The 12242-nt window shown below is 38.5% G+C and overlaps 2 protein-coding genes across 5 annotated transcripts in view; one reads left to right on the plus strand and one right to left on the minus strand.

The window, feature by feature from the left end:
* The window catches only part of zyg11 (zyg-11 family member, cell cycle regulator), a 132844-nt gene extending 131927 nt beyond the window's left edge, over positions 1-917 (plus strand). The window contains exon 17 of one of the 3 annotated variants that reach the window (XM_069938702.1): positions 296-917. In XM_069938702.1, the coding sequence (XP_069794803.1) occupies positions 296-390 (95 nt within the window). In that variant the 3' untranslated portion in view covers positions 391-917. The remainder of the gene's footprint in view (positions 1-295) is intronic. The other 2 variants (XM_069938701.1, XM_069938699.1) reach the window with 2 other exon arrangements.
* echdc2 (enoyl CoA hydratase domain containing 2) overlaps positions 1-12242 on the minus strand; it is a 34849-nt gene that overhangs the window by 15778 nt on the left and 6829 nt on the right. The window contains exons 2-5 of one of the 2 annotated variants that reach the window (XM_069938703.1): positions 11693-11760; positions 5593-5680; positions 4506-4592; positions 3419-3511 (exon numbers count right to left, since the gene is read on the minus strand). In XM_069938703.1, coding sequence (XP_069794804.1) covers positions 3419-3511; positions 4506-4592; positions 5593-5680; positions 11693-11760 — 336 coding nt within the window. The remainder of the gene's footprint in view (positions 1-3418; positions 3512-4505; positions 4593-5592; positions 5681-11692; positions 11761-12242) is intronic. The other variant, XM_069938704.1, reaches the window with a different exon arrangement.

Here is a 12242-nt window from a genome sequence, read left to right on the forward strand (position 1 = left end):
ACACAAGGAGAACATACAAACTCCTTATGGCAGCATGGGATTCGAACCCAGGTCCGGTCCCAATCACTGGCATTGTAAAGGCAAAAGTGCTCTACTTTGGTTATTCCACCCAGGAAGGACCTAACAGCTCAACTTCAGTATTGTCTCATTTATTTATAATTGGTTTTCAAAATTTCTTGCAAAAAAAATTATTCCAAAAATGTTCTTAAATATGCTCTTTAGTAATTTGGATTTACGACCTTTTCTCACTTTAATCTTTGGGATTTGCTTTTAACTTTTTGTATCCCTCTTAAAGATGAACTCAAGACACGCAGATGGAAGGCACGGCAAGCTAAAGCACGCCGCATTGCCCCTCGCCCAGTTGACGGTCCCCTTCGCCCAGTTGTTTGATGTCCCACTATCAGATATCACACTAAAGTTCGTGCTGGACGAAGCTTCAGTTTGGAGGAGTTAAAGGCAGCAGATATTAACAGGAGAGTGGCACGTACTATTGGCATTGCAGTTGATTACAGGCGCCGCAATAAGTCAACTGAATCCATTCAGTGTAATGTCCAATGTCTGAAGGAATATCGCTCTAGGCTGATCATCTTCCCAAGAAAGACTTCTGCACCCAAAAAGGGTGATGCAACAGCTGAAGAAATTAAGATGGCAACTCAGTTAACCGGACCAGTCATGCCAATCAAGAATGTGTGAAAAAGGAGAAAGCCTGGGTAATCTCAGAGGATGAAAAGAATTTCAAGGCCTTTGCAAGTCTTCGTATGGCCCGAGCAAATGTTCGTTGTTTGGAATTCATGCCAAGCGAGCCAAGGAGGCAGCAGAGCAGGATATTGAGAAAAAGAAATAAACCAACAAAAGAAATTGAACTATTAAATCTAAAATTCATCTTAAATGAAAATAAATGGTCACTCTTTGCAAAATGATTTAAAAAAAAGAAACCTGATCTTTCCTTACTTACTTTAGTAATTGGCTTGATTATAGGAGTGAGAGTGTAACCAAAGTGAAGACCTGTGACCAGTGGTGAGCCTCAGGAAGATGACTCCAAACTGGTGGTACAGTGAAGAGGGTTGTCTCAATTACAGCAGGATGTAGATGAACTGGGAAAGTTGGCAAGGAATAGTAGATGGAATTTAACTTAGACAAGTGTGAAGTGATGCATTTTGGGAAGTTAAACCAGGGCAGGTTATACACAGTGAATGGGAATGTTATTCAACAGAGAGATTTTGGAATACAAGTAGCGTTTTCTGAAGAATGAAAATACAGGTAGATAAGTCAAAGGCATACTTTCAATCAGTTGAAATTATAAAATTGCTCAAAATTTTGATTTGGTCATGCTTGGAGTATAATGTGCAATTCTGGTTACCATTCTACAAGGGGCAAGAGAAGGTACAGAAAAGATTCTCAAGTGTATTGCCTGGATTGTAGAACGTGAGTAATCACGAGAGATTGGAGGGAGATGCTGGATCTGTATTTTTATAGAGCAAAGTAAATGAAGAGGTGATGTGATGCAGATATATACAATTTTGAGAGTAGATAGGGTAGAGGGACACATGTTTCCCATGGTAGGGGTGTATAAAACTAGGTGACTGAGGTTTAAAGTGAAGGAGGAGGTTTAAAGAGGATCTGAGATGTTTTACTACACAAAAAAAGCACACTTGGTAAGTGCAATAATTTGCCAGATGTGGTGGTAGAGTCAGAAACAGTAAGGCAGCAAGTCACTGAATGAGGAGGTTATTTATCTCTCTCTCTCTAGATATACATGTATGTATATGTGTATATATTTAAAATAGGCAAATGAGGTTTCCATAGGCAGACGTGGATGGTGTCTGTTTTTATATCTTACTCTATATGACTCATTGGTGCTTTTCTCTGTCTTGAAATTTTTTTATTTTTTTTTTTTAAGACCAAAAATTGGCCACAGAGCTCCAAAGTGTGTTGCAAGCATAAGACTAAAGAATATGATCAATCTTTTCTGATCTGTATTATTGACTGTATTATTGATCTGTATTAAAGACTTCAACCTACTTTCAGATTTGATCATTCATGTTCAGCATTCATTGAATAATAGTCAACTAGAACTTAAGAAATAGATTTCATTCTTGCCCTCAGCACCCTCTCCAATCCCAGTTCTGGTAACAGTTCCCATGTGCCAGTCACCAGCAGCCCACTGCCTCGGAGAGTCCTTTCACTGTTGAGCCCCTTATTGATCCACTGCCATGGTCACCATCCTGCAAGGTCCTCTCCCAAGCATCCTTCTCAAGGGAGGGTATTCACCCTGTTTTAGGTGTCCTGCACCAGTCTGCTGCTCCTGCAGAGTCTGCAATCCCTTGTGGTACACTGGCTAGTGCAGGGACCACCATCTTGGGCACAGACTCTGTACTGTGCCCAAGACGGTGGCGCCTGCACTTGTTGGATTTAAGAACACCTTTGACCCCTTTAACAGGCCGTTTAAAGCCTGTACAGAGCTGTCGGCATTATAGCAGTACTACCATTTTTGCTTTGACCTTATTTTGTCCATATATATTGTTTTGTATCTTTCTTTATGCTATACAATTCACATTTAGTTTCTGTTATTGTTTTGTTTGCACACTTTTTGTCCAGCATATTTTATCATTTGTAAAATACCTCTGATCTAATAACTGATCAAGTGTATTTGGATTTCTGACTCATGAAATATTTTAATGATCCAATGCTAAACTCTGGGGCTTCCTAATGAATACTTCCCATCTCCTTTAATGAACATACATTGCTTTCTACCTTTCAGACTTAAAGGTTTACCTTGAATTCCTATGGCTTTAAACTTTAACTGTTTTCTTCTGGAACAATGTCCAATGGCTCCTGGAAGTCTAAGCACAACATGCTTTGCAGACTTCATTGGGCTGTTAACTTGCCCTGAGAAACTATAGTCCTTTAGATCTCCTCAATCTACATGGCCCACTGTTGACTAAATTATTGCTGTTCAAGTCATTGTTCAGATTGCAACTATGTGTATTCAATTTGTTGTGCATATATCCATTTTCTGATTGATAGTTGCACAATTCAGATCAACATAATAAATAAACAGATTTAACCTTTTTAAATTTTATCCACATATTCTAACAATTAGCAAGTTAAATTTGTTTATTGTTGTGTTTAGTGGTACAGTGAGTTTGTTTTGCATAAAGGAACATTAAAGGATAACCACTTTCAGCTTTTCCCTCCTTCTCAATTAAATAGGAGTGAAAGCTGGGAACATTTTTTTTTCAAACAAAAAAATCCATTCCATACAGTTTACAGACTGAAGACTTAAATTGCCAGTCCTGTCATCAAAACTCAATTATTACAAAACAATCTAGATACTGAACACCACATTTTTACTTGTGTGATCTCAGTCTTGATGATATGTAAATGTACTTGATCTAACAAAAGTATTTGATAATACCTGCAACACGAAGGTCACATGCCAAAGCCAGCTCCAGACCCCCACCAAGTGCATACCCGTCTATTGCAGCAATGGTGGGCATGGGGAGAGATGCTTTAAAAGAAAACACACACCACATTGACACTTTAAAAAGGTTAAAGCTGGATTTGTACAAGATCAAAGATGATATCAACAGTAAAATGTTCTGGAATAATCTTTTGAATTAGTTGGAGATTGGTCAAGTGGCAGAATTACACAAGAATCCAAATTTCTATCATTCTGACTCTTTGGAATGCAAAGCTTGTTATACTGATAATTGAGTGCATATAATACATGAAAAAAATATTACAGTGATAAAATGAACACCAGGTAGTACTAGAAACGTTAAAGTGTTATCAACAGCAGCCAGGTACATTAATGCAGTCATTACAATCACTTGGAGCAACATTAAATCTCATCTCCAAACTCCTTAAGCATAGGATAACATATCAATATCAGCTATATTATTGCAAACATTTCAATTAGTACAGTGGCATTTTTCAAGGACGACTTGAAAACACAGCGCACATTTTGAAGGGATAAAACAGAAAATCAAGGGTTTAAAAATAATGTTCACTTCACCCGAAACAAAAATTGCTTGAAAAATACCACAAAAGGAAAATACAACAATGGTATATAGAAATGAATAAATGTATTCCATTAGAAAAAATAACATATAGTTTAAGAAATAATATTGAAATATTCGAACAAGTATGGGAGCCTTACATTAAATACAATAGCGAAAACCTACCGGGAACAAACATTACCTAAGTTGATGGAAGGAGAAGAAAAGAAAAGAATGGACTCAGTAGAATTTCTGGTGTATTTTTGTTGAATGACAACATTGTCTAACTGAATTAATGCAACCTAGATTGTATAACTAAAATGGATGAGAGGGGGGGGGATGGGGGGGTGGCTTGGGAGGAGGGAGGGGGGAGGGAGAAAAAGTCACTGTAAATGTGTGGAAAAGAAAAAGTGTATATCATGGCTATTGTGATTTATGGTGTGAAAAATAAAAAATAAAAAAATACCACAAAAGGGAAACAGTTGGCTTTTTTTTTGTACTTGCCTATACTACTCATTAAACAACGCAGCTTGTGAACAAAGTGACCAACTTCTGTATTACTCATTTTAGAACGTTCTTTCAAATCAGCACCTAGAAAATAAATTGGAATGAGAGAAACCATAACCTAGAAAACAACTTTACAAATACTATAAATACAAGTTAACACTGATTAGCACGTGCAATCAGTGCAATAATGCCTACAGGCTCCAGTCAGCACAATTAAACACTTCCCCTTTGAGGTTCACGCAGCGCATAAATCAATAGGATTTTTTTTTTAAAAGTCAAGATCACCAAGGATCCAATCCAAATATTTTTTTAAATATTTGCAGGTTTTCTATTGCTTGGTCAAATATCAAATTTTAACCTTAGTCGTGCCTTTATCTATGCACCCTTTATTTAATATAGCCTAATGTACAAAAAGGAAGCATTATCATTTTGGCAATGAAGATAAGGTGCAGTGATTCTAGACTGTCTGTAAAGCCTTATTTTTCACAGTCCACTTTGATCCAGAAATATTAATCTTTTGTACTATTTCATTATGAATATACAAAACCATTTTATAATTTGGAAATCCCATTACTTTGTTGTTGTATCTCAATTGTGAAATATTACAAAGACCATTTTGGTCTCTCTTTACATGTTCAGTGACGTGGAGTCCAGGATCCATTGCCTGAGGCCTCGTCCCTTCTAACCGATTGTTCCCATTTGTGGTACAGCTGCAGTTGTAAAGCAGTGTGGATCTGTAGCCTGCAAGCAAACGTGGTCTTAGAAATAATATTGCGGGGATGTAGGAGGTTTGCGATGGCGAGGATGAGGAGTGGGATGGATCACGCGTGTTCTGGTACACTTCTTGTGAGTTTGCAGATTTTAAAGCTGTATTTCACTGAGTGATTCTTGGGAGAACAGTTCCCCAGAAGCCACAGCATTACCAGCTGCCATGAAGCTTGAGGCAACAGTCTGCTCTCAATACAAAATGCTTTATCAATACTCCAATCATCTACTATGAGTAGAACTTTACTGCAGTGAAATAGGAAATGATTTCTTTTGAGCTATTACACAATACTTAGATTATTTTGATCCTAGAAATTACCTGCACAGAAAACTCCTTTTATCTCGCTCTTAAACAACACCACACGAACACTTTTGTCTTTTTGTAGATTTTCAATTACTTCTTCAAGCTGAAAATAAGAAAATGCATTTGTTTTTTTCTTCAATTTTCTTTAGTCAACAACACCACACATCACAAGGACAGACCAAAGCTTGTGATATTATAAATAATGAACCAATAAAAGAAATTGATTGAGCAATGGCAAGAAAGGCTGCAAGGCTGGCATAACGATTAGCTAAATGCCTTTATAGCCCCAATGATTAGGACTGGACCAGGGTACAAAACCCATGCTGTCTATAAGGAGTTTGTACATTCTCCCCACATCTGTGTGGCTTTCTCTGGGAGCTCCGGTTTCCTCCCAACCATTCTAAACATACCAGGATGTAGGTTAATGGGGAGAAAATTGGGCGGCATGGACACGTGGGCTGAAATGGCCCGTTTCCGTGCTGTATGTCAAAGCATGCCACGTGGCCTCCACGTCGATGCAATCACTGGCGGCTATACTTTGTGAAATGTTTGAAGAGATTTGGTAATGTCACCAAAGACTCTCAAAAGCTTCTACAGTGTACAGTAGAGAGCATTCTGGCTGGTTGCTTCACTTCCTCATACGAAGGTGACAAAGCTCAGGACAAGAATAAAAAGCTCCAGAGTTGTTAACTTGGCTTGGAAATCAGGGGCACCAGACTTCATTGCATCAAGGACATCTACAAGAGGTGGTGTCTTAAGAAAACAGCCACTATCCTCAAGGACCCCCAGCACCCAAGCCATCCCCTCTTCACTCTGCTACCAACCGGAAAAAGGTACACAAGCCTAAAGACAAGCACTCAGCAGCACAAAGTTTCTTCTTTGCTGCCATCAGATTCTCGAATGATCAATGAAGCAAACACTGCCTTGAGTTTTTGTGCGCCATTTTTAGTAATTTTTTTGTAAGGTGGTTTAATTAATGTTTGCACTATATGATGCTGCTGCAATACAACGAATAGCATGACTTGATCTGGACGATAAATTCTAATTAACAATTAAGCTATGGTAGTCATCCTGATCACAACGGTCTCCATACTAACCACATAATGTTGATTTCTCACTTCTCGTTCTGATGAAAGATCATCTTGAAACATTACCACTTTCTGCATAAAATGCTATCTAAACAGCTGAAAATTTTCAACAATTTTGATTTTGGTTTTGGATTTGCAGTATCTGCAGTCTTTAAAAAATTTAATGGACAAGACTGACACCTGGAATGAACAGTTTGTATTTTGAGCAAATATTGGACAAATTGGGCTTGGGTTTATTTGACTTTTAGAATTGAGAGAGGTCACCTACATTACAGAGTTCTGTGTTGTGTATTGACCTATGTGTTGTGTGGTTTTATGTTAAAAAGTGACAGTTTGCCTTTAAGAGCCAAGGTGAAGGGGGACTGCTGAGAGAGTGGGAGACAGACTGAGCATGTGCAGAAAATGATCTAAAAATTTCTGGGATGATAAACCACCACTGGGGGTGCTGTGGAGTGGAAGGAGGCCCAGAGCATGAGTCATGGTCTGGAGGACAGTTTAGAATGTTGGGATTTCAATAAGGATGAACATTCCAAAGGCAGCCAGAAGGATCCAGACCAAGTCAATTGTTCCTCTCTCTGCAAGCAACACAAGAAGAGAACTTCAAATTTTGTGCTCTTGCTCTCTCTCAAAGATCTTTTGGCTTCAGTTTACTAAACAAACAATTTTGTTTCTGATCTTTGCTTCAGTTGAGATCAAATTTTGAGAGTCTTGTGAGTTTTGTGTTTGTTTTATGCCTATGTTTTTCTGTGGGCTGGTTGGAAATATAACTTATACTTTGATTACATATGTAATATTTAGGCTGGGGAATTTATTAGCTTTACACGGTTATAGAAATTTGCATAGTAATCAGTGGCCATTGTTATAAAAGGGGCGGATTTTGAATTAAAGTTTCAAGGTGAATTTTTTGTTAATAAAGTAATTGTTCATCTTTACCCCTGTGTGATATGCCTTCTTTGTGGTTGCTGGTTTGATCTTGTAACACCTAATTAAAATAAGGTCTGAAGAGTCTTGTTTTACGAGCTCCAATTTCATTTAGCGTGAGTATCACTTTAAGGGCTAGTACAGGTTGCAACCATTCACAGCTTTGGAGGGACTGGGTGGCAACAGATAGTACAGGCAATACCCAAATTTGCTATTTTGGAGAGGAGAAAGAACATGCTGCTTTTTCTATTGACACATGTGGTGAGAGTCACATGTGTGAAACACTGAAGAAACAGCACTTATTGACTAGCAGCCATCTCATCGATCATGAAGCAAGAATAGACAATTCGGCTGATTCTCCTTGTCAGGGGAATTATTGAACCCCACCGTGACCAAAGGAAAGGTCACTGATTGACCCATACCTGGGTTTTGGAAGCATCATGGAAGTCACACATTTTGTTCCCCTATGCAAGGAAAAGAGAAGTTGTGACAACAGTTCATTCATAAGGATATTTCTCTGGAAGAAGCTTGAATAGACAAGGATTTGTGTGTTTTCGACAGTCCAGTCACTCAGTCTCTCCCATCTCCTTTGTGATAACTTCTGTGCATCAGTTTAAAAGTCTTCATTCCGACAATGGATTTCTAAGACTGAAGTTTGGAATGACTTTCCAGAATTGTGTCTAAGCTATAATGGTTTGAGTATCACACTTGCACACAGTTGGGTTTGATTTGACTAATGTGTTATATTATTAGTAGTTATTAAAAAAGTGTTTTAAAAGAGAGAAAAAAAAAACACTGCCTTGGTGAATTTCCATTCTCTGCGATGTAACATTTGACAGGCTGGATGTGGATAGGATGTTTTCCTTTGTGGGAGAATCAGAACTAGGAGTCATTTGTTTTAAAATTAAAAGCTGCCAATTTGAGACAGAAAAAATGAATTTTTCTTTTCAGAGGACTCTCAAGTCTTCAGAACTCTCTCCCTCAAAGACAATGAAAGCAATCATTGAATATTTTTAAAGACAGTTTTAAAAAGGTACTGGGGAAGTCAGTAGATCAGGTAGCACCTTCAGAGGGATTGAGAATGCTAAGGGAAGACCAACAATGTAAAAAGTTGAGTGGGACAAGAGCTGGTAACAATCATTGCATTGAGGCAAGGGCCTGCTCGATGGAGCCAAGTCGGGGACTCTACCTCCACCGATACTACCCGACACCTTAAGTTCCTCCAGCAGCTTTTTATTTTAAAAAACTAACGTCAGCATCTGCAGTCCAATTTTAGTTTAAATTCTTTTCACATGTACAGTGAAAATCTTGTTTGTGTGCTATCAAACATCTCAGCAGATAGTGTAATAACAAATAATTAAATATAACAAAGAAGAATAATGTTAAAAGTCAAAAAGTGCAGGGTATGGAGAAAAATAATTAAATGCAAGGCATCAGCTTTTGACTTTTAAATGGATCTCAAGCTAGCAAAGAAACTGTCCTGAATCTAGAACAGGGGTGGCCAAACTGCAGCTCGCAAGCCACATGTGCTCTTTGACCTTTGACTGGCTCGCTGCCAGTCTCTCCACCTCGCCTGCCCGACTCGCGTCTTTCATAGCCTGATATTTGTAGCATTGTATTTTAGTTATAAAAAAATGATTATAATAAGACTAATTTTGTAAGGTGGAAATCTGAGTTACTTTTTAAAAAAAAAAGTTTGTGTCTTTTATAAATGAAATTAATATAAATTATCAGTTTAAAAACTGCATGCATGAATAAATATTGCATTTAATGTGCATTTCTTAAAATTTATATAATTTTTTGCTACAAAACGTGTATGTAACAATAAAAACGTGTGAATTTTGTTCTTGTCCTGTGGTTTTCAAGCATCTGAGCTTGTGACTCTTACATTAAGCAATTTTGGCCACCCCTGATCTAGAGGTTCAGGTTTTCAAGCTAATGCATCTTCTGATCAATGGAAGGGGGACAAGAGTGTGACTGGGGTGGGATGGGGCCCTTTAATATGGTAACAGCTTTTCTAAATCAGCAGGAAGTACAGATAGAATTGATGGAGGGGAGATGGTTTGTGTGATGGCTGAAGCTGCGTTTACCAATTTGCATTTTCCTGCAGTGGCAGTGAGACAGATATAGATGTATTCTTAATTAATGGAGGTGGAGGGAGGAGCAGTGGTAAAGCAGATATTGCATTCTGGATGAATTACAAAATTAAAATTAAATACAGTGGTCCAAAATTAGGGTGGCACGGTTAGTGCAATGCTGTTACAGTGCCAGCAACTGGGGTTTGAATCCGGTGCTGTCTGTAAGGAGTGTTTGTTCTCCGTGTGTCTGCATGGGTTTCCTCCAGCAGTTCAAAATGTACTGGGGGTTGTAGGTCAATTGGATGCAATTGGGCAGCATGGGCTCGTGGGCCAAAAGGGCCTGTTAACGTGCAGTATGTCTAAAAAAATTATTTATGCATAAATGCAAATAGACTTGGAGTAAATGGTTATGTCTATGTCATGTTCTTGCTTCAGTATGTCTGAATGCAGGTTTGAGATGCTTTTTTTAAAAAAAAGATTTAAACAAAACACAGTAACAGGCGATTTCAGCCCACGAGTCTGTGCCACCCAATTAACCTACACCCCCAGCATGCTTTGAACGTTTCCAAGTGGCATTTGGTGCCCAAGGCTCAACACCACATTATGGTTGTAATTTTCAGCAGTAGGGGCTATTGATAGAAATCTGTTCAGTGCAACCTCTATTTTCAATTCTCAACCACAGATTGTTGAGGAGGGGAGATCATGAGGTATTTATAGAGGAAGTAGATAAGTTTTTGAAACATCAGTGAATTGAGGGTCTTCTGCTTTTCTATACATCTGTTAAGGCAGGGGCGGCTTGAAGGACTGAGTGGCCTACTCCTAGTTTCTATATTTTTACACAGATTATAATCAGATTGGGTCCTGATCTTGTTGAATATTGAAAAAAGCACAAGACCTGCGCTAGCTTCTAATTTGCCTGTTCATTTGAATAATGTTTAAAAATATTGTAGATTAAAAGTTGATCCAAGGGGAAATGATTATATTTACCTTGTACAATGGAGCTGAGAATAAGGAGTTTTTTTTTAATTGAAATGTACAAGACTTCAAAAGGTAAAAACACAATGCTGGAGAAACACAGAATGTCTGTCCATGGCCTCATGCAATGCCAAACCAGGGCCACCAGTAAATTAAAGGAGCAACATTTAATATTCCATCTGGGCACTCTCCAACTGGATGGCATTAACAGACTTCTCCGGTTTCTGTTAGACCACTCCCAGTTCTCTTCCCCATCCCTCTCCATTCACAGAGCCCGCCCTCCCTTATCTGCCCATTACCTCCTGCCTCCTCACCCACCACCTTTATTCAAAGGCTTGACTAGATTTTGATCACATGTTGATGAAGGGCTCAAGCCAGAAATATTGGTTATGTATCTTTATCTTTGCTTACAAAGTACATTCTATGCCGTGCTGAGCTTCTCCAGCATTGGTTTACTTCAACCACTGCATCTGCAGACTTTCAAGTTTCACTCAAAACTTTGAAAGATTGACATTGTATATGGTGATAGTTTTTCCTCCATCTGACATGTCCAGAACCAGGAGTCACCTCTCAAAATAAGGATTTAAAAAAAGATATTTCTATACCTTGAAACTTATAGAATTTTGGAATTCTCTACACAAATATAAGGCACACATGATTAAATTTTTTTTTTTTTAAACTTGCACTATAGATAAGAAATCAGAGTGCATTAAACCTGAATTTTTTTAAAAGCTAGCTGAGCAAGTGGGAAAGTGGGCTACAGAGCAGACTTGACATCATACGCCGTATGCTTGCTTTCCCCTTAGTTAGTTGTAGATGTTTATTCAAGGCTGAGATCTGTAGATTTTTGGCACAAAGAGAATCAGTGGATATGGGAATAAGGCCTTGTGATACCAGATGAGCTGTGATCTTAGCAAATGACAGAGCAGGGCCCAGCGATTCTGCAGCCAATTCTACAACATCTTGGGCACAGAGTTGCAGGAGCATCCCTGATCAAGACAAGCTCACTTTTAAAGCAGGTGATTGCATTGTAATGAAACTGCACATACTAACCTGCATCACAAACACTTTTCCAAGGGAATTTCGTGCATGAGGTCTGTTCATTAGAATCACTGCAATTCCTAGAGCAAATGATAAATAAGTGTTCTCACGATTGCAAGCTTCAATATTGTAGATAATAAAAACAAGAGAAAAGTTGAAGCAGAAACAAGTTAAGGCCCCTAAAACCAGATTTGCTTTTTGATGAGATGACTTATCTGATATCTAGCGTTTCATCCACTTTCCTGCCTCATCTAAATATCTGCTAAACTTGTAGCCTTGCATAGTGAATGGCAAGGCCTGAGAAAGAATTCTAGAACCCTAAGGGTACAGGTGCAAGTGGCAGTTCAGGTGGATGAAGGTGTGCAAAGAAGCCTTTAGAGGGATGTATATAGAGAACTAAAGTTATGAACTCCTGATTCACCCATACAAGATGCTGGTGAGACCACACAAGAGTACCACGTGCAGTCTACTCACCCAGTTGCAGGAAGGACATCAATAAATTGGAAGAGATGCAGAGGAGATTCACCGGAATGTTGCTGGGACTGGAGAGTTTGAGTTACAG

Source organism: Narcine bancroftii, chromosome 5 (genome assembly GCF_036971445.1).
Source record: "Narcine bancroftii isolate sNarBan1 chromosome 5, sNarBan1.hap1, whole genome shotgun sequence".
Lineage (NCBI taxonomy): Eukaryota > Metazoa > Chordata > Chondrichthyes > Torpediniformes > Narcinidae > Narcine > Narcine bancroftii.